This window comes from Zootoca vivipara, chromosome Z (assembly GCF_963506605.1).
Source record: "Zootoca vivipara chromosome Z, rZooViv1.1, whole genome shotgun sequence".
NCBI classification, from domain to species: domain Eukaryota; kingdom Metazoa; phylum Chordata; class Lepidosauria; order Squamata; family Lacertidae; genus Zootoca; species Zootoca vivipara.
The window spans coordinates 30,207,096-30,228,145 of NC_083294.1; the positions used below are offsets into that span (position 1 = coordinate 30,207,096).

The following is a 21,050-nucleotide window of genomic DNA, read 5'->3' on the forward strand; positions in this document are numbered from 1 at the left end:
TCACCTCACCTTGGCCTAGATTTTACCAAGAGATTGCCTAGGCTGCTACTGATCTCTTGGCAAAACTGCTGCTTTAAAGTACAAAGGGGCAGAAGTGTGAATAAAAATGCATGTTTTGCTTAAAATAGCATTTAAAAGTCAATTAGACAGATTTTTAAAAAATGAGTTGCTGGTACAGTGGTACCTCGGTTTATGAACACAATTGGTTCCGGAAGTCTGTTCATAAACTGAAGCGTTCATAAACTGAAGCGAACTTTTCCATTGAAAGTAATGGAAAGTGGATTAATCCGTTCCAGAGTACTTAAACTGAAGCGTTCGTAAACTGAAGCGAACTTTCCCATTGAAAGTAATGGAAAGTGGATTAATCCGTTCCAGACGGGTCCGCGGAGTACTTAAACTGAAGCGTTCATAAACTGAAGCATGGGTGTAATTGGTTCCGGAAGTCTGTTCATAAACTGAAGCGTTCATAAACCGAAGCGAACTTTCCCATTGAAAGTAATGGAAAATGAATTAATCCGTTCCAGATGGGTCCACGGTGTTCATAAACCGAAAATTCATAAACCGAGGTGTTCATAAACCGAGGTTCCACTGTACTTATTTCTTGATAAAAGTGCTCTGGGTAGCCCAAAATGGCTGCCACTGGCAGTACCACCATAAACCAAAAAAAAGGAAAGCACTACTGTTAGGAGAAATGGCTTGCAATAATTTGTGTATTACACAAAATCACATAAAAAGCAAAGCGTATAAAAGAGCAAAGCACGCTAAAATGCTGACAAATTCTCATCAGGATTTTTTAAAATAAGTACACACACACACACACAAAATCTGATCTGAAATGTGTAGAACTGAACTTACGATGTGGAAAATAATAAACTCAGAGAAACCAAAATCGATAGGCATCGTAACCCAGGTGTATGATGGCCAATTTAAAAATGGAGCTAAGAGGATATATATATCTGCAAGCTTAGTGACACTCTAGGTTCAGGGGTCAGCAAACTTTTTCAGCAGGGGGTAGGTCCACTGTCCCTCAGACCTTGTGGGGGTCAGGACTATATTTTGGAAAGAAAAAAAGAAAAAAAGAACGAATTCCTATGCCCCACAAATAACCCAGAAATGCATTTTAAATAAAAGCACACATTCTAGTCATGTAAAAACACGCTGATTCCCGGACCGTCCGCGGGCCAGATTTAGAAGGCGATTGGGCCAGATCCGGCCCCCGGGCCTTAGTTTGCCTACCCATGGTCTAGGGCCTCAGACCACAAGGGGCCTCTAAATCCACCCCACCCCCTAAATTTCAAGTTTTACATACTGTAACTGGTTAAACAAAGGAAGGAAACAGGAAAACCAGACTCTAAAACAGGTATCATCATTCAGATGTGACAGAAATATCCTTATCAGCTGCACACCATCGTATTGTGTTTATAAATCTGTAAAGAAATAACCATAATCAAAATGTCCCTAAGCCAGGTAACTGCTCTTGGTTTGCTGTACATTAAAGGTTTTAATATATGGTACTTTAATTTTGAAAGCATCTCACGTGCAAACACACTTATTGCAGGACATGTTTTAGTTAGATTTCTAGATTTTAAGATGCATCCTCACCTATCTCCCAGGATATATGCAGATATAAATGTTTACTGCAGTGTTTTTATTTTCACTGTCCTTTCTGTTGGAATAATACACGTTCTTTCGGGCCTCTTAAACTCAGGGCAATAATGCCCTCCAGACGTTGTTAGGGCTATCGGCTATTGACCAAGTTGATGTATTCCAATAGCATTTGGCAGGCCCCACATTGACTACCCCTGGCTTAGGGCCTCAGCGTTCCTGATTGGACTTACTGGACCTCTTTTGGTTAACTAGAAAACACACCCGCACTGCCGGCAGTGCTAAGAACCAGCTCATTGTGAATGGACAATAGGAGCATTTGAGTTCCAGCAGCAGAAACAGATGAGAGAGACCACTAAGTCTGGAGCACTCGGACAGGCAACATTAGGAAAACCAGGACCGTGTGTATGATGCGATGCCCGGATCTTGGCTGATGAGTTGGCTTCGGATGTTTGGGATTGTACTGGGCTTCTTCTGTTTTTCAGCTTTGCTGAAGGCAGCTCCCGAGTTTTCAGGTGAGTCTGTGAGATGAGCTAAAACTGAGAGGAGGGAGGCTCTTCTCCAGCATCTGTCCTGCTGTGACTTCTGTCTCCTAACAGGCAGTGGCTGTGGAAGGAAGGCAGCTTCCACTAACCGTACACCCAAGATCTTAGATATCTCTGTTCCATGCAGAGAGGCGGAGGTGGGAAGAAAGCAAGGGGGAAAGTGGAAAGGCTGACTCAAAGAGCCTTTTTCTTAGACCAGGGGTGGCCAACTCCCAAGAGACTACGATCTACTCATGGAGTTAAAAACTGGCAGTGATCTACCCCCTTTTCAGGGTTCAGGTCAAAGTTGTTGAGCTTTTTTTTAGGGAGGAAGAAAATCCCATGGGGTGTGTGCAGGGCAACTATGTTGAGCTTTTTTAGGGGGAACCAAAGTTGTTGAGCTTCTTTTGGGGGAGCCAGTGATCTACCAGTGACCTACCACAAACGTCCAGTGACCTACTGGTGGATCACAATCTACCTGTTGGACATGCTTGTCTTAGACTATTGATTGATGACTCCTTGAATCACAGAGTTCCAAGAGAATTTATGGGTCATCCAGCCCAGACCCCCATTGCAGGAAATTACAGATTCCTTGTCAGGAGAGCCCACCACCTTCTGAGATATTTTGCTCTACCATCAGGAAGTTTTTCTTCCAGACTTTAAAAAGAAAACTGGGTGACATTTTGCTGGTCCTCATTTGAAGAGCAGCCTTGGAGTATTATTGACATAAATCTAGGAGGGGAATTATTCAGCTCATTTCCAAAAAAATTTCAAATGCCTTTGAAAGCACTGTGTAGATATGTACATCTTCCTAATTTTAATGCATTCTTTCCTCATCCCTATATACCCCATAACTACATCCTTGTCACATTTGGGGTTTCTAAGTGAATCTAGAACTTAAATTACTCCCAGGACTACACTATAGGGCTGCCTTAAAGGAAATCACTCTAGGGCTGCCTTAAAGGAAATCACTCTAGGGCTGCCTTAAATGAAAGAACTCCGTGCAAAAAGCAAAAATTACTAAGTACAACAAAGAGTTTAAGGTGCTATAGTATGCATTATTTCTGCTGCAACAGACCAAGGCAGCTGCCTTTCTGGAAATAGCTAAGATGACTACCAATGTGATCATAGTTACATCCCCATAGACACACCTCTTCTGAGACTGTACAAAATTAAAATCAACTCAATGCAGACATGTATGGCTGCAAGGGTCCCTTCCAACCATGCAATTTTATGATTCTAATAGCAAGCCAGCTATTTTCTCACCCCTCCCCTTTTGCTTAACATCCAACCTGATGAAATTTCTGTTTGATTCAAGCTCTTCCTCACAATTCTTTGGTGTTTTGGGTGGTCATGACGAAAGGATCTTGCCATTTTTCAAACTAAAAATGCATGCTATTGCAAGCCACTTCTTTGTCTGCCCCACTCATTTGGTAGGTTTCTCTTTTAGAAGAGCTTGTTTATTTGGCATGCAGAGGGTAGGCAAATAGCATCCACGAGAAATCATAGTCTCTGCGCTCTGCCTCTTTTAGTGCTTGCTCTACTGCACCACTTACCCACAATGTCAAAACAAAACTGCATTAGAACCCTGCCCCCCTCAAACCCAGCTGAAACATCTAACACGAAATCTCACTCCCATCTTACTTGTTTTCCAGTTATGGATGATGCTGGATTTAGTGTTTTCAAATCAAGCTGCAACAGCAGTTATTTCTGTGGTTCCTTTCAATAAAGCTGTTGCTCCATTACAGGGCCAGAACAGACTGCAGAGTGACTGAATCCAGCGTGGTTGTGCTGACGTTCTTGAACATTTTAAGTCGGGATGGCCAATGTGGTGCACTTCAGGTGCTGCTGATGGAGTTGGACTCCAACTCCCATCAGCCTCAGCCAGCATGGCCAATGGTAAGGGATGATAGGAGCTGTAGTCCGGTGCCATCTGGAGGCCATCACATTGGCAAGATGTTATGAGCACAATAATAGTGCATTAGTAGTGAGCTTATTCTGCTTTAGTTTCTTCTGCGATGCTTCACCAATGCTACCATATTATTGCTGTCTAGAAGGGCTATAGCACAGCAAAAGTGGGACCAATATAAGCCAGAACATTTGTGGTATAAAAAGTTGTGCGATTTCAGCAGGAAGTTGCAGCATATGCACTGATCGGAAATGAATCTGTGTAACCACCTCAAAGCTTTTGCAGGTGCAGAGAATGCACACCTGGCGCCCCCTCTAATTGATGTTCCTACATCATGAATGTCTCAAGAACCAACCTGAACTCATCACATTTCTTGATGGTGGCACCAAGAGATAGAGGAGTGTGAAGATCGGTGGACACTCAAGTTTTAAAGAATTAGCTCTTCTAAGCCAGTTCTGGCCCAGAAGTGGATGGTTTCACTTATTTCTATATTTACAAATGATAGGAGATTGGCAGACTTATATTTAGCATTAGTTTCTTTCCAGAGACACCCAAACCCATTTGCTTTGTTTTCCCCTCAGGTTACTTACAGAAGATTTTGAAAAACCATACTGCCCACGCCTGTGATAGGGAGCAGATGACAATAATTTGCCCCCACAGAACTTCCATTAGTATCCTTTCTGCATTCTATGGACGCCGAGTGCCCAGTCAAAACCTATGCCCAACCACAGAAGACCTCTCCTTGGAAAGCACCGATTGTGTGTCTGCCACAGCCCACCAGGTAAGAGCCCCTAACATTTACATAAAAAGGTAAAGGCGCCCCTGACCATCAGGTCCAGTCGTGTCCGACTCTGGGGTTGCGGCGCTCATCTCGCTCTATAGGCCGAGGGAGCCGGCGTTTGTCCGCAGACAGCTTCCGGGTCATGTGGCCAGCATGACAAAGCTGCTTCTGGCGAACCAGAGCAGCACATGGAAACACCATTTACCTTCCCACCAGAGCGGTCCCTATTTATCTACTTGCACTTTTTTGATGTGCATTCAAACTGCTAGGTGGGCAGGAGCTGGGGCTGAGCAACGGGAGCTCACCCCGTTGCAGGGATTTGAACCGCCATCCTTCTGATCAGCAAGCCCTAGACTCTGTGGTTTAACCCACAGCGCCACCTGGGTCCCTCTTAAAACATTTACATAGAACAGCACAAAAAATGTGTTGATAGAATTAATAACAGAGAACTAGGGCACTGCTTGCCTGAGCAGAAATTAACATGCTATTTTTAAAAATCGTACTGTAATGTGCAAGTCCCCCCCCCTTTTTATCAAGTGGCTGCAGCTCAATGGTAGAATATCTGCTTTGCAGGTAGAAAATTCAGCCCCCAGCTTCTTTAGGTAGGGCTGGGAATGTTCCACGTCTAAAATCAGAATAGACCTGGCCAAAAGGGCTCAAGGTTACCTAATGAGCTTCAGTTAGAGTGTTGGACCATAACCTGGGTTCAAATCCCCACTCATTCATGAAGCTTACTGGGTGACCTTGGTCCAGTCACTGTTTCTTAGTCTAGCCTAATCTTCATAGGGTTGTTGTGAAGACAAAAGGGGGAGGGGGTGAACTCTATGCTCCTTGGAAGAATGGTAGGATGTAATTTTTATTTTTAAAAATGCTCACAAAAATTAGGACACCTATCCACTAAAATATAGATGAGTATCTGTGAGGACTTTTTTTTTGAAATAAATAATAATTGCAGACTGATATGGAAATTCAGTGAAACGAACTTGCAGTTGGAAAAATAAGAAATCAAAGAAATAAAAACTGATGGACTCATCCACTTACTTACTTCACAATATACTGGCTGCTTAGAGTACAAAACCCATCCAAGATGAACTAATGAAGTTTGCTCAGTAAGCAAGCCAGCCAGCTATGTTTATCCAAGATTAAAGTCAAGGCATTTCCTCATTTGCACAATTCATTTGGCAAAGAGTGGGTCTGATGGGAAGGGTGGGGAGGAGGCCTGAGAAGCAGGCTTGTGCTCTAGTAATTCAGAACCTTGCATCAGGATCTGACTCACTGCTATCACCAGGAAACTCCTTCTTTGCATAGCTCACACTATGTCTCCTTAGCATTGCATGCACACAACATGTGTGATTTTCACTCATGTGATAATCAGCATGGAGGTAGCACTGTATTCTCCTTTCCCATGCAGAAGGGGTTTCTAAGTGGGTTTTTTCCTTTCTTTCATGAAACGGCCGCAAGTAGCAGCTGTAATGTGGTTGCTACAGGAGTAGCTGATGTCAACAAGAATAGGCCAAAAATGCAGACGATAGAACAAAGCATTTCAGTGTGCTGGGCAAGAGGATAAGGCTACCAATGGCTACCAGTCATGGAAGCTGGCTGATGAGGACAAATGAGGTGCTGCCCAACCAACCTCAGCCAGCCTTACCTCCTGCCATCTCACTTACAAGCAGTCATGGGGATGCCTCTGCCTGTCATTGACTCTAGCTCTACCTACTGCTGGTCTCCCTGCCCCACCAGTTCCAATGGTCAATAGCCACTCCTGTAGCCAGTCCTACCTCCACGGTCAGAAGCAGAATGCCTCTACATGCCTGTTGCTGGGAATCACAAGTGAGGAGGGAGCTGTTGTATTCACATCCAGCTTCCCATAGGTTTCTGGCTGGCATCTGTGATATCAGAATGTGGACTCCATGGGCCACTGGCCAGACCCAGCAGAGCTGTTCTTATGTTCTTCAGATTCACTAAAAGACATTCCTAAGGAGAGGTTGTATGGGTAGGCTCATAGTACTGGTCCTACAGGGAAGACGACTCTCTGAATGTCATAGCTGCCAAGTTTTCCCTTTTCTCGCGAGGAAGCCTATTCAGCATAAGGGAAAATCCCTTAAAAAAAGGGATAACTTGGCAGCTATGCTGAATGTATAATCTGCAGTATCCGATAAGTCAGTTGTTTTTGCTGCCTGTCTATAAGTGCAATGATCAAGGAGTTCTTGGGGCACAATACCTTGGGAAACAAGCTATTTGCAGTGGTGCAGTTAGTTTATTTTAGGCTCTGGGCTTAATGGGTTTACAAGGAAGGGGACACTCCATAATGACAATGTGCATTCCTTCACGTACTTCAAAATGAGCTAAGCCAGACCTCCCTCCGATGGGGCCCCTGGATTTCTGCCCCCAAATTCTGCCCTGACAGCACCACTGGCTGTTTGGACTGCTGGGTCGTCATGAGTTGAACAGGCTTTGATCTAGTCAGGAGAGATAACATGAGCAGCTGCAGGGCCTTCTAAAAGCACATCACTCCATCTAGTGCTTGGCTGAAGACTAGCAATTGGCAACTGTTCTTTCGTCATTAGAATTTAAGTAGATGTGTATATTTAAGAGACATCCACGTTTGTATTTTAGTTGTGATAGTCCCTGTTAATCATTTAATTAGCATGCGTGAAGGCTAATTGAGTCAGATTTCTGTTCTAGACCAGAAACCACTAATTCTGTGATGTCAGCATGGGTTCAGAGGTAATAGAGTTCAACCCAATTTCTTTGGAGGTAAGAGCCTGGAGGTAATGATCCATTAGCATAACAAAGCATCAAAGAACAGGTGGGAGAATGCAGGTGAGTGGGGCCTCCCTCTGTGTACCAGGGCTTAGGTTAGCTAGGTTAGAACAGGTGGGATGTGACCATTCTTGGGGAAAGGCAAGCAGCAGGGGAGGGATGCAGCTGCCTTTGGAAGAAGTTGGCACTGCTTGGGATGAGATGCTCAGAACTAGGGCTGTCATACGTCCAGGGTTTCCCAGACATATCCGGGATTTTGACCTTGAAAATTGCATCTGGGGGGAATTTCCAGTTCATGCAAAGTGGTCTGGGAAAACTTGGATGTATGGCAATGACACATTTTTTTTTTGAAAAATAAAGCTCCAAAAGTGGTGAAAATAAGCTCCAAAAGAAGGCAAATTTGCCCAAAGCACTAGTTACAGGTAAGTAGCTGTGTTGGTCTGACGCAGTCAAAATAAAAATCATTCCAGTAGCACCTTAGAGACCAACTAAGTTTGTCATAGGTATGAGCTTTCATGTGCATGCACACTTCTTCATGAAAGCTCATACCTATGACAAACGTAGTTGGTCTCTAAGGTGCTACTGGAAGGATTTTTTATTTTTATTTTGCCCAAAGCACTCAGTATGCGTGGTGGCTGAGGCGAGAGACAGGCTTTGCTGGGCTGAGGGAGAGACAAGGCATGTGGGGCCTCAGCTCAACTTTTGCACTTGCCTTTCAGAGGCAGCGTCTGGGACAGGAGGCTCCCAAGCAAGATGCTGAGGCCGAACCCGGGGAAGGCAGTGCCTGCTCTCCACTGGGCCATGCTATTGAGCAAATTGAACAGAGGAAGGCAGGGAGTGGGTCGGGGGCAGGGTGGGAGTTTGAGGGGCAGAGAAAAGAAGGAAAGTAGTGTGGGGAGAGGTAGCCGAGGCAGCTCTCAGCGGCAGCTGTTCTCGCTCCGGTTGTCGAGTCAACGGGGGCTCCAGGAGGCAAGCCAGTCACCAGTAAGCAACCAACCGGGGAAGGGGATTTTCAAGCAGTGTTATGATGTGGTCCGTCCCCCCCACCCCCAGCTCAAAAAGCTCAACAACTTTGGTGTCCGGATTTTCACTTTTTAAAAATATGGTAACCCCACTCAGAACTCCCTCCACAGTAGACTCAGGTTGTAAATATGTGTAAATAAACCATATTTCAGAAAGATACCACAGTCTCCCCTGTGCCTCATTATCCAAAGGGAAACACAGACCCCCCCTGGGTAAAGCACCAGGAACCCCCCAGAATATCACACTGCTTATGGAGATTGGAATGGATCTCCCATGTGGGTGCTCTGAAGGTCAGTGGGACATGGGAGAGGATGCTTCTACCCACACATGTCCTTTGCTAACCTCTAGCCCTGCAGCTGCTTTTGGGCTATGGCCAAAACTATGAGGCAAGGGGCAGGTGCTCAGCCCATCCCATCACCTCTACCATTGACAGAGAAGTGGTGGCGGCTCCTGGCGAGATCTTGTACACACCATTAAATCTCACGAGACCTCGTCAAAATCTCATGTGATTTTGAGAGCTCACCAGAATCCAATGACGACAGCACCACTGCACAACCCCAGTGAGAGTGACTTCAAGCAGGAGGCTTCCATGGCAGGGTGGCACCTTCCTGTTTTGCCTCAGGCGGCAAAATGGGACCGGATGTCCCTGGTATTGACTTGCATGGGGAGTTGCACTGGAATTTGATGGGAGTTGTAAGGGAGCTGTAGTCCAAAATATCTGGGGGGTACCAGGACAGCAAAGTTTTTTCCTAGGCACGAGTGATCACCTTTCGAACAAAGAACTTAACTCTGGTACTACTTTAAAGCCTCTCTTTCTCCTACAGAAAATGATGGATGAGTGTCAGGACCAGCGATGGTGTCATTTCTCTGTTCATAGCCATGTGTTCGGCCCTGATCCGTGCCCAGGTACGCACAAGTACTTGGTGGTCTCCTACAAATGCAGACCAGGTGAGTGAGTTGAACAAGGCATTAACTAGGCCAGGGCTTATTGGTGCCAGCAGGTTATGATTCTGAAGTCACATTTGCTTTTCTTATTTAAGCAGTCCGCAGTCAAGCAATGTGTACAAAAATGCACATATTGTGATAAAAGCACGAATAAACTGAAAAATAATGTATCTATGTGTGCATAAAACTGCATCAATTGGTGAAAATAACATGCAAAAATGCATTATAATAGGGAAAGTTGCACACAGTCATGCATATATTAGGAGACCAAAATACTGGTGAATCACAAATGGATGTGGACAGTGCTTTTTTTTCCTGGGGGGGAATCCTTACCCCTAAACATTTTGTGAATCTTTGTACTTTTGTCCATTTACCATATTTATTTCCCCCGATTTGAACTATAAAATAGTGATTTTCTTGAGTCAAAATGAGAGTACCCCTAAACATTTTTTTTAGAAAAAAAAAGCACTGGATGTGGAAATGTGAAGAATGGGTGAGTGGAAAAAACGAAAAATTTCAGAGAAACTGAAATTGACAGATTTGTCCATCCCTGTGTCCCAGCCAACCATCGCCTCAAGACTGTGTGTGAAAACGAAAAACTGAGACTGCAGTGCCGGAACAAGTCCATCCTAGCTATTTACTCTGCCATCTATGGGAGGCCTTTGCGAGGAAAGCCAGAATGCGAATCGGTGAACAGGACGGGACCTGACATAGGTATGAAGGGAAATGGAGGTGGCCTGGAATTTCCCAGGGCAAAGCTAAGAGCTTCTGGAGCTTGAGCAATCACCAAAGGATTAAGAGCAGCAGATCAATTTTATTTTACCAGATTCCATTTCTGAAATGCTCCCCTCAAAATATCTTAAAGTAATTTCAAAGTACCTTAAGGACTACCTCATTTCTTATGCTCCAACCCCAATCACTGATATCGTCTAATGGTGATGGGGAACTTCCTGTGGCTCCCTATGGCTTAGAGGTTAGGTTGGCCTTCACAGGGGACTTAGCCTTTAGCATGGCAGCCTCTGTCCTGTAGAACTTCCTGCCACTAGATGTTTAGCCAGAACCATTCTTCTGAAAACTATATTCCTTAATCAGGACTTTGCAATATGAATTTCCATTTTCTTTGTAAACATTCAATATTTCTTGATTTCTTTTTGCTGTTTCTAAAATGATGTCTTTTATGGATAGTTTTTGCAAATTTTATTCTTACACATTGTATAGCGTCATATATATATATATATATATATATATATATATATATATATATGAGGGTTATAACTATGAAAACAAGCAAACATCAGCAATTAAAACAATTAGGAACAATTCCTTACTTAAGACCATAAACAACAATCCCATACATACAAACAATTAAAAGCAATTTGATATGTAGTAACATTTACTGATCCATCACATAATGGGATAAAGATCTCCACTTGGAAGCTTGTTGGAGAAAGGCAGGTCTTCCATAGAGATCAGAGGTGGTGGCTGTTGAACATGTGAGAGTTCCAATTTTAGGCAGTGCCCCTTTTCCTCCTAGCACCCAATCTCTCACTCACCTGCTGAGTTTTTCATACTGCTTGCATCACTCAAAGACAAATGTGGTCTTGAACAGGTGTACCAGACTTGTTACTGAATACCAGCCACAAGAAATCTGTGGCGGGTCTGGCTGGTCTCCCCATTTGGCCCAGGGACTGCTTCAGTCATGCCACACCACCTGCCCTGCATCTGTTGTGGCATACAATAGGTAAATATGCTGCTCCCTGCCAAATGTTGGGTTTGTAGACACAGCACATCAGTAGGTAGGTGGCACCGGCAGTGCCCTGTGCCGTTGCCCGCATGGGTTGATTTCAAATCACACAGGCAAAGATGCTCCGCTTGAAGCCATTGTGATGCAAGGTGATTGACAGAAGGGCAGCCCTATCCACCAATCAAAAAGACCCACAGGGATTGGGGCACCTAAGCTAACCAGAAAGAGTTCCCCACCTTGGCCAAAGGTGAATAATTTATACTACCCATCTGAGAACCTGGCACCAGGGGTTGGTTTCTATCTGGGGCCAAATGCCACCTACAGGAGCTTCTTCTCCTTGCTGTTTCTCTCTGTTCACCTTTCTGGGTAGAAGAAAAATTATGGGAGCAAGGAGTAGCAAATTTCTCTCATCTCTCTCCTCCCCATGACAGTTGTATCATACCCTCCAACATTTTCACCCCCAGAATTGGAACACCTGAAGGGGCATGACTTCTGGTCTGGCAGTCTGGCGTTCATCAGTTGGGCCATCCCAAAGCGCTGGACTGACCCTGCTGACTTGTGCCAGAGTGAGTGCCAGGCCACAAAATGGGACATTCCAGGATGCAAACAGAAGCTGGGATTGACTTCTGTGGTTCCTGCTTAAAACAGGTGGCTTGGAGGTAGATATGCTGTAGACTTCAGGCCAAAGAGGTCAGTGAATAGGCAGCAGCAACAGAAGTGAGGAGAAGGGCGCCATTGCCCAAGATCCTTGCAAAACCTGAAGCCACCAGTAATAGAGCCTAAGTGATGAGAGATAACCTTCATACTGATGGAGGCCATTTAAATTTACACAATGGAAGAGAACCTTCAGAATGCTGCTGTTTGTCACAATGAAATTTCAGAGGTGTGATATCAGGTGATTGTCAGGCCTGTAGTGGGTGGGGGGTCGGGGAAGGCAGGATTTAACCTACTTGCCTTATGCTGTTTCCTAGCCCTAAGTTTGTGGTTGAACTGAAGCCAGTTGTGGCACTTCTCCACCGTTCTTTGGGACTGAATGTGCTGTGTCTATGCTTTAGTGTGTCTGGCTCCTGATGCCTTGAGGAGAGTTTCCCGGAGGTGTCACAAGAAGGAGAACTGCACCATTGTTGCTGATAAAGCCACTTTCGGAGACCCCTGCTTCCCTGGAGTGAAGAAACAGCTGAGAGTCTCCTATACTTGCGGTAAGCTACCTGAAGAAAAAAAAAAGTATCAAATTGTGCTTGATTGGAAAACTGGCACTGTAGAAATCAGAAGGACAGGAGAACGCTTAGCTGCTTAACAGAGCTGCAGGTTAAGATATGGATGGCACTCCTACTTATAAGAATTGCCACTGCCACAAAAAATCCCTGTGGTCAAAGGCCCTTCTAGGCCAGCATCCTGTTCCTCATAGTGGCCAACCCAGATACCTTGAGGAAGCTCACAAGCAGGACACAAGGACAATAGACCTCTCCCACCATTGTCTTCCAGTGACTGGAATTCAGAAATCCTCTGATGCTGTAGTAGGTAGTGTACAGCCATCATGACTGGCATAAGAACTTAAGACCAGCCCTGCTGGATCAGGTCAGTGGTCCATCTATTCCAGCATCTTATTTTCATAGCAGCCACATAGATGCATATGGAAAGCCTGCAACAACACTCTCTCCTCCTGTGGTTTCCAGCAACTGGCATTCAGGAGCCTCTTGGGCAGGCATCCCCAAACTGCAGCCCTCCAGATGTTTGGCCTACAACTCCCATGATCCCTCGCTAACAGGACCAGTGGTCAGGGATGATGGGAATTGTAGTACAAAACATCTGGAGGGCCGAAGTTTGGGGATGCCTGCTCTTGGGCTTATTGATCAGAAGGTCAGTGGTTCGAATCCCCGCGACGGGGTGAGCTCCCATTGCTCTGTCCCAGTTCTTGCCAACCTATCAGTTTGAAAGCACGCCAGTGCAAGTAGATAAATAGGTATCGCTGCGGTGGGAAGGTAAATGGCATTTCCATGCGCTGTGGTTTCCCTCACAGTGTTCCATTGCGCCAGAAGTGGTTTCGTCATGCTGGCCACATGACCTGCAAAGCTGTCTGTGGACAAACGCCGGCTCCCTCGGCCTGAAAGCGAGATGAGAGCCGCAATCCCATAGTCGCATTTGACTGGACTTAACCGTCCAGGGGTCCTTTACCTTACCTTTTTACCTTTTATTGAAGTAAATACATGTTCTTTCATGTGCTTCTTGTACTTTACTGTTTCTCTCTCTGACAAGCAGTGACATTAAATAATTCTAGATGGAAGCAATTATTTTATTTGTGTGTTTCTATTTACCAGTACTATTCCAACTGTCCCTTGTCTACCCAAACCCCCAAATCTTTATACTGGTAGTTCCTTTTCATTAAGATAAAACTTTTAAGTTTAATCTTGCTGTTGCTTGTATTTTTGAATCTAAGTGTTGCTTGATTGTTCTTGTTAGACATGGTGTTGTCTTTCTCCTTAGAATAGTTTTGATCTGATGAGTTTAAGTTCAGTGTGTCATAATCTGCTTTATTTAGTCTGTCTTGACTGCAGCCATGTTATGTTTATGTTTATGTTTATGTTATGTTATGTTTATGTTTATGTTATGTTATGTTTATGTTTATGTTATGTTTATGTTTATGTTATGTTATGTTTATGTTTATGTTATGTTTATGTTTATGTTATTTATCAAGCCATAGTCTGCCTAGTTAAATTCTAAAGGCGGTATTCAATTAAATTAATGAACAATGAAATTAATGAACATGAGTAAGTTAGGTTCATTGATTTTAATAGGTTTATTCTTGATAAAGGGTTGAATACCACCCCTTGTGCCTTGTGTATATGGCTGTTTCACAAACACACCGCCAGTGTGCTACTTCATGCGCAAGCATTCACTGTTGCACGCAGTAGCAACTATAAAATGGGCAGCAGTCCTATGAAACTTGGCAGCAAAACCTCCACCATGACCCCCCACCCCCAATCACAAACAATGATTCCTCTTCCCCTTTTTAGTGCCAAGGCAGCTGCTGGAAGAGGTGGGCCGCAACTCCCAAGAAGACCCTTTCTTAATCTCAGACTACACACATGGTAAGTATCCTGCTTGTACCCAAATCACAAGTAAAGCTCTGCATTTAGAATCTGCTGGTAGAATCCTCTACCACCACAATCCAACTAAGGCAGGCAGGCAATCCCTTCTGCAGATAATGGTCTCAGGTGGTGAATGCTGAGAGGACTGTATCCTAACTGGAGCCACAAAGAAGAAAGAGTGTGCTTTCAGCATGATAAGCAGAACCGTGAGATTTGCAACTTTTAAACCCCCCCCCCAAAAAACTTTTAAACCCCCCTTTCCTAAACAACCCAATGGGTATTCCAAAATGTAGCCATGAAGTAGGTGCAAATAATACAAATGGAAGATGAGTGGTGGTTAAGTGTTCTGTTTGGAGGGAGTAATTGGTTGCAACGCTCAATAAAGCATTTTGTTGCGGGTCCCAGTTGTTAATTAGATTCCCTATTGAACAAACTAAGGGCTTTCTGAGCCTGTTTTGTGTGCAGAACGGAAAGCCCGAGGGACAAAGCATGTTCCTTTCCTTTCTATCAGATAAGTGCCTTGGCTTGGCCTAATAGCACCCAGAACATCTTTATTGGCTTCTCCCCCTACCGTAGTATTCACTGTATTGAAAGGACACAAGCCTTGTGTTCCCCAGGGGTCTTATTTGAACCTTGTTGAGCTGCATCTCCAAATATAAGCTGCACCTTTAAAATTGGAGGGGGGACAGGACAATACCTGAATATAAGCTGTGGTGGATTGGCTGCACGCCTCTGCTCCATGCTCCCAGGCTGCTCTTGGGGGGGGGAGGGGGAGTTGCATCGCTTTGCCGGCAGCCCCCCTTTCCCCTTTCGATCTGACAGCTTGGGGGAGGCTTTGGATCAGTGGACAGCTGGGCTCCTGGGGTGCTTCCTGGGGGGTGGGGTGGGGAGCCATACCTCTTTGCCGGTGGTGTAAGGTCCCAAATATAAGCCGCATTTTAACTTTTCACAATCAGAATTTGAAAAAAAAAGTGTGGCATATATCTAACCCCACTTGGAAGTTTATCTGCTTGTTATATTTCTTTAAATATTCGCTAAAGTATTCCCACTCCTCTTTTATATCCAACTCATCCTGATTTCTTATCTTTGCAGTCAACATTGCTAACTCCGAGTATTCTATTCGCTTATTCTGCCAGTTTCCTTTTGTGGGACTATTTTTGTCCTTCCACCTTTGGGCATAAATTATTCTGGCTGCTGCTGTTGCATAGAGGAAGGAACTAAGTACTTTCTTGGGTATTTCACCCTCTACTATTCTCAATAAGAACATCTCCATTTTTTGAGAAATGAGAACCTTACCATCTTTTTTAAAGTTCTGAGTATATCATCTCCCAATACCCTTTGGCTTTCTTAAAACCCCACCACGTGTCCCTTCAATCTCTTCACATTTCCAGCATAAATTGGTTCATTTCGCCCAATTCCATGCCCACTACTCTTCTCAGTTGTTATCAGTTCCATTTCTCATCTTTGTTCTCCTGCGACTTTCCCTCACTGCTCAAGATCCCACTTGGGCTCACCAAAATCTCCCCGTGTTCAGAGGGAAATTCATTGCCCATGCTCATTTGTGAGGGGCAAGAGACAAGCAGAAACTGTGTCAGTGAGTCTATCCTGAATGTTAACACTGTGAGATGAGCAACCATGGATAGAAGCAGCACCTAGAAGCCAGTTAAAGTATATTAAAGAAGCAATAGTGGTGATGGGCGGGGGCCCTTGCATCATCAGGTGTAACTTTTGTTTAGGGAAGGAGAGTGAAGGCCAGCTGGCCATGAAAGAGAGGACCAGAGGACAGGAAGCACTGCATTGGGCCTAGCCCAGAACAGTCTGCCCCTTGACTCAACGGGACAAGATACCTAGTGCCTATTTCTCATCTCATGTGCAGAAGTGAACTGGGTTGGCAGATAAATCTGACTGCAACACTGCTGATGTTGCAATGCCCTCCATTGCATCAGTGGCAGCAGGCTAGTTTAAAGTTGTGGCAAGACAGGTTGGGTGGTGTACACAGCTCTGTCCTCAAACAGAGGGGAGCAGTTGGGAGGCGTAGGAGAAACAGCCAGGGGAAGCCACCTCTGCTCCTGCTGCCTGAAGTGCCCACCACCCTTTGTGTAATGGGAAGGCCAGCCTTGCATAGGAAGTAGCCTTGCATAAGGCCTTTGGTCCATCTCTCTTGGTATCATCATCAACACTGACTGACTCCAGATTACAGCCAGCCCTACCTTTCTGTAGATGATGGTTCAATATCTGGATGCCACATAACTTAACCACCTCATCCTCAGAATGCACACCTGTCACATAGCAGAGCAGAGGACTCTGAGATTCATTCTTGTGACTTCACGTGAAAGCAAGGGGCAGTGTGGTGTACTGGTTAGAGCGGTTGGAATGGGGTCAGAGAGACCAGACCCAGTTTCAAATCCACACTCAGCCCTGAAACTCCCCCAAGGGACCTTAGTCTCTTCATGCACTTTCAGGCTAATCTACCTCAAAGGCTGTTATGTGGCTAAAAACAGGGTTGGGTGGGATAGAAATGGCTACACACGTGAGAATAACATCCTTCTGGTCCTTGAAACGTTTTTGGTCGGCAGAAGTAAATAGGAAGCAGAGAAAGTGAGAGTGAGGTGAGGCCAAAGCTCACCAAAAGGGTGACAGCTCCTACTAACCACCTGCTATTACATGTTCACTGCCTCTGGACATGGAAGTTCTACTGAGCTCTCATGGTTAATAAACATGGGTAATAAATCTGTTGTCACTACAACTTAAAAGCCTAGGAAGTTGCCTTATCTCGAGTCAGACCATTGGTCCATCTAGACCAGCATTATTTATTCTGACTGGCAGCACCTCTCCAGGGTTTCCATCAGTGGTCTCTCCCAGCCCCACATGGAGGTGCCAGGGATGAACCTGGGACCTTCTGCATGCAAAGCAGTTGCTTCACCACTGAGCCCTGGCCCTTCCTCTTTGTGATGGTGAGTCCCATAGATTACATGATAAAGGAGATGCAGTTTAAGGCTGAACGTCTGTTAGGCAGGCTTCCCTTCTCTCCCGAAACCCTTGTCAGTAAGAACGTGCTATCCCCTTGTTTGCTGCAGGTGGCTGGTACACTGGGCCGAGGCTTTCCAGGCTCCAAGAAAATCTGATGATATTTACTAGCTCTCTGGAAACTTTTGCCCTTTTCTGGGGTATGTCTGACTTCCCTGGGTGTGCGAGATGGGCAGATTTGGGATGCTGAGGGAAACCAGGCTAATCAGGGCCATGGCGAACATTATGCGGGTGGCAAAGCTGTGAATGGGTCTCCCAACCTTTGCAGTAATTGGGGGTGGCACGTAGTTACTGCCAGAACAGAGGAAATGCGCCACTCCCAAAAAAAGAGAGGGCTAAAGGTTTGCATGCACATACTAAATTATGTGTTATAGATTCTGATGTAGAAGTGACTGTTATAGCTGAAATAGAATTGCAACACATCTTGCCATAGTGTTCTGTCCTCCTAACAGTCCTGAAAACAGAGGACTGCTTTCTGTAAAGCAGGATCGATGGTCACCTTAACTGTTAAGCAGCTCTTTTAGGCTATTTTTATCAGCTCAGCAGTGCTAGGAGAAAGGTGCTTTGCCTACGTCTCCTAACCCAGCCTTTTCCAGATCTGAAGCACCTGTTAGTCTCACTGGAGAAATGCAGGGACAATAGAGATCCCCATCTTCTCACCACAGCAAGACTGCTAGCAGCTTTCCGATGGGGAGGGGGATTTAGAAAAAGGAAACAGCACTTCACCCAGTCCAGTAAGAACTGAAACCTTAAAATAAAACTACAAGAAAAGGGTGAACCCATCATGGATCTCACATATAATATTTGATCTTTTGGGATGCCTTTTCTGTGAGTGCAACCCCCACCCTCTTTAAAGATATTATCCTAGAGTTGCAGAAGGAAAGCCCACTGGAATGAATGGGCAGGGGTTGCATGTTGTGTCCCCCCCCCATTTAATCCAGAGTTGCCAATTCTGCAGCTTTGCAGTAAGTAAAAACTGGGTGTGGCATTTTGATGACAACAACATTGTGTGCACCTTTGGCCCTCTAATAGGTTGTTGGACTGCAACTCCCATCGTTCTTGACTACGGGTCATGCTTGCTAGGTCTGATGGGAGATGTAGTCCAGAACATCTGGAGGGCTCCTCATCCCTGATGCAGGCGCTGTAAACTTGCATGTATGAGTCACATTGAGTGCACAATAAATTGGAAGTGTCCTCTCTGTTTATCAATCCATCTCTCTTTTCCTCCAGTTAAACTGCAGACTTAAGTATATGAGGAGGAGAGGGTGGCTGGAGCCGATGCCATGTTCAGGAGGCTGAGTCACCCCAAACCACACCATTTCTGCTATTGGCCCCTCCCTCTCAGCACCCTATCTCTGCAAGGGAGGAGAATGTGGGTTGGCGTTCCCCCTGTGAGTCTTACTTTTCTTTTTCTTTGCAGGCGTCCCTGAGAAGGTGGGCTTTTATTTCCTGTGCGGAGTCTCGGGAGGCCTGGTGTTCCTCCTCCTCCTCTTTGCACCCAAAGTGGCCTTCCTCCAGGATTTAAAGGAGGCTTTCAAAGCTGCAGAGTTGAGCGAAAGCTTAGAGCTGGAGACCACCAAGCTGCAGAATGAGCAGGATGACGAGAACCACGACGACAGCTCCTCCGACTCCTCCTTCCGCCGCCTCACTTGCACCTACCGCAACTCCAACAATATATTCGGGCCAGAGCTCACTGCGGCCCTGGAAGGAGCAGCAGACCATATGGGCCACGAGGGAGATGAGATCTGGATACCCAAGGAGTCCAGCCCATATGCCATCCACAAAATTAAGTCTGCTACCAAATGAGAGAGAACTTGCCAATGGGAACAAGGTCAGAGCTGTCTGTTGTAAGCGGAGGTGGACTGAGCTCAATGGCTTCGTAGAATTATAGGATCATAGAATCACAGAGTTGAAAAGGATCCCCAAAAGTCATTTAGTCCAACCCCCTGCAATGCAGGAATCACATCTAAAGAATCCCTGTTCCCTGACAGATGGCCATCCAACCTGTTTAAAAACCAATGAATTAAGAGTCCACCATCTTCCGAGGTAGTCCATTCCACTGTCCAACAGCTCTTACTGTCTGAAAGTTCTTCCTAATGTTTAGTTGGAATCTCCTTTATTGTAACTTTAATCTGTTGGTTTGGGTCCCAACCTCTGGAGCAAGCAGAAAACAACCTTGCTCCTCCATCTTCCACATCACAGCCTTATAGATATTTGAAGATGGCTGTGATATCACCCTTCAGTTTTCTCTTCTCTAGACTGATCATACCCAACTCCCTCAACTCCTTACAATAAAGGAGATTCATAAGGTTTCCAGACCCTTTTATCACTGGGGCTTTGTGAAGTTGGCTTTGTTATCTCCTTTTCCCATTCCAAAGTATTTGGGGGCAAGGGATTAGAAATGTAAAATAAGTGAGTATATTATGAATAGGTCCCCATTTGCACCTACATTTAAAGCAGTAGCCGTGTTGGTCTGGATCGAAGTAAAATAAAAAAATTCCTTCAGTAGCACCTTAAAGACCAACTAAGTTTTTATTTTGGTATGAGCTTTCGTGTGCATGCACACTGCACACGAAAGCTCATACCAAAATAAAAACTTAGTTGGTCTTTAAGGTGCTACTGAAGGAATTTTTTTATTTTATTTAAAGCAGTGTTATACCACTTTAAACTGTCATGGCTTCTCCCTTCCAGAGCTACAATTCACAGAATGGTTTAACAATCAATCCTTTCCCCCAGAGAACTTTGGGAGTTGCAACTCTGTGAGGGGAATAGGGGGTTTCCTAACAACTCTCAGCACTTGTTAACTACAGTTTCCAGGATTCTTTCAATGCGTAGTGCAGATAGGACTTAAGTGGAGCAGTTAAATCAGAGATAGGGAGCCTGTGGTGACCTCCAGATGTTGTACCATAACTCCTACCATCCCTTCCCATTGGCCATGCTGGCTGGGATGATGGGAGTTGGAGCAAAGTGATGCCTTCCAGTTGCTGCTGCACTACAACTCCCATCATTCATGACCACCCCTGTTGGGGGGGGTTGATGGGAATTGTAGTCCAGCAGCAACAGAAGGGCATCACTCTGCTCTTATCATATTGCTATCATTTTCTGAATGCCAAACTAGACCAAGTTAGATACAGGAGGAAGAACTGCCTGGTTTCAATGGCCTTCAGCAACACTATCCAGAGCAACACTGATGTGGAAACCTAGTCCTTGTTTTGTGTTTTTTTTAAAAAAATACTCTAGCTCAGTATATGTAACATCTGGAAGCTGACTTGACATAAAACTACGTAATGTGAGTTTTGAAAACAGGGAGAGGCTGCTGTGTTTAACAGATTGATTTGCTCTTCCAACTGCATTTTTAACCTTATTTTCCAAACACGCTCATGAGCAAAATCCAGCAGCACCTGCTTCCTTCTCTGGATGTGTTTAACAGGCCTGAATGCCAAGAGCTGTAAATCTGAAAATAAAAATATTTTGCACAAAATTTAAAGTTTGGCCATAGAAGTATGTTGTTGCTGTTCTAAAAAAAAAGGTTGTGACTTATTTATTTATGAGTTCAATGTACATTATTGGTAAATACATCAATTGCAAATTAAGGTGAGTACAATTCACTGGTTTATTCACTGGAAGAGGCCTTTTGTAA

At 44.8% G+C, this 21,050-nt stretch overlaps 1 protein-coding gene across 2 annotated transcripts; it reads left to right on the forward strand.

The window, feature by feature from the left end:
- Positions 1-1,910: 1,910 nt before the first annotated feature.
- LOC118084565 (protein eva-1 homolog C) lies at positions 1,911-19,944 on the forward strand. 2 transcript variants are annotated; one of them, XM_035114204.2, is made up of 8 exons: positions 1,911-2,120; positions 4,620-4,819; positions 9,430-9,553; positions 10,112-10,264; positions 12,350-12,493; positions 14,309-14,383; positions 17,461-17,550; positions 18,831-19,944. In XM_035114204.2, the coding sequence occupies exons 1-8, from the start codon at positions 2,021-2,023 to the stop codon at positions 19,214-19,216; spliced, it is 1,272 nt and encodes a 423-aa protein (XP_034970095.1). In that variant the 5' UTR covers positions 1,911-2,020; the 3' UTR covers positions 19,217-19,944. The 2 variants fall into 2 exon arrangements, with proteins under 2 accessions (XP_034970095.1, XP_034970096.1); XM_035114205.2 differs by lacking the exon at positions 17,461-17,550.
- Positions 19,945-21,050: the final 1,106 nt, after the last annotated feature.

Bases quoted from the DNA above. Each gene is read 5' to 3' on its own strand.
- LOC118084565 (XM_035114204.2), top strand. From the start codon at position 2,021: ATGCCCGGATCTTGGCTGATGAGTTGGCTTCGGATGTTTGGGATTGTA. The intron at 2,121-4,619 runs GTGAGTCTGTGA...TTTTCCCCTCAG, and splicing joins GGCAGCTCCCGAGTTTTCAG to GTTACTTACAGAAGATTTTG. The intron at 12,494-14,308 runs GTAAGCTACCTG...TCCCCTTTTTAG, and splicing joins GAGAGTCTCCTATACTTGCG to TGCCAAGGCAGCTGCTGGAA.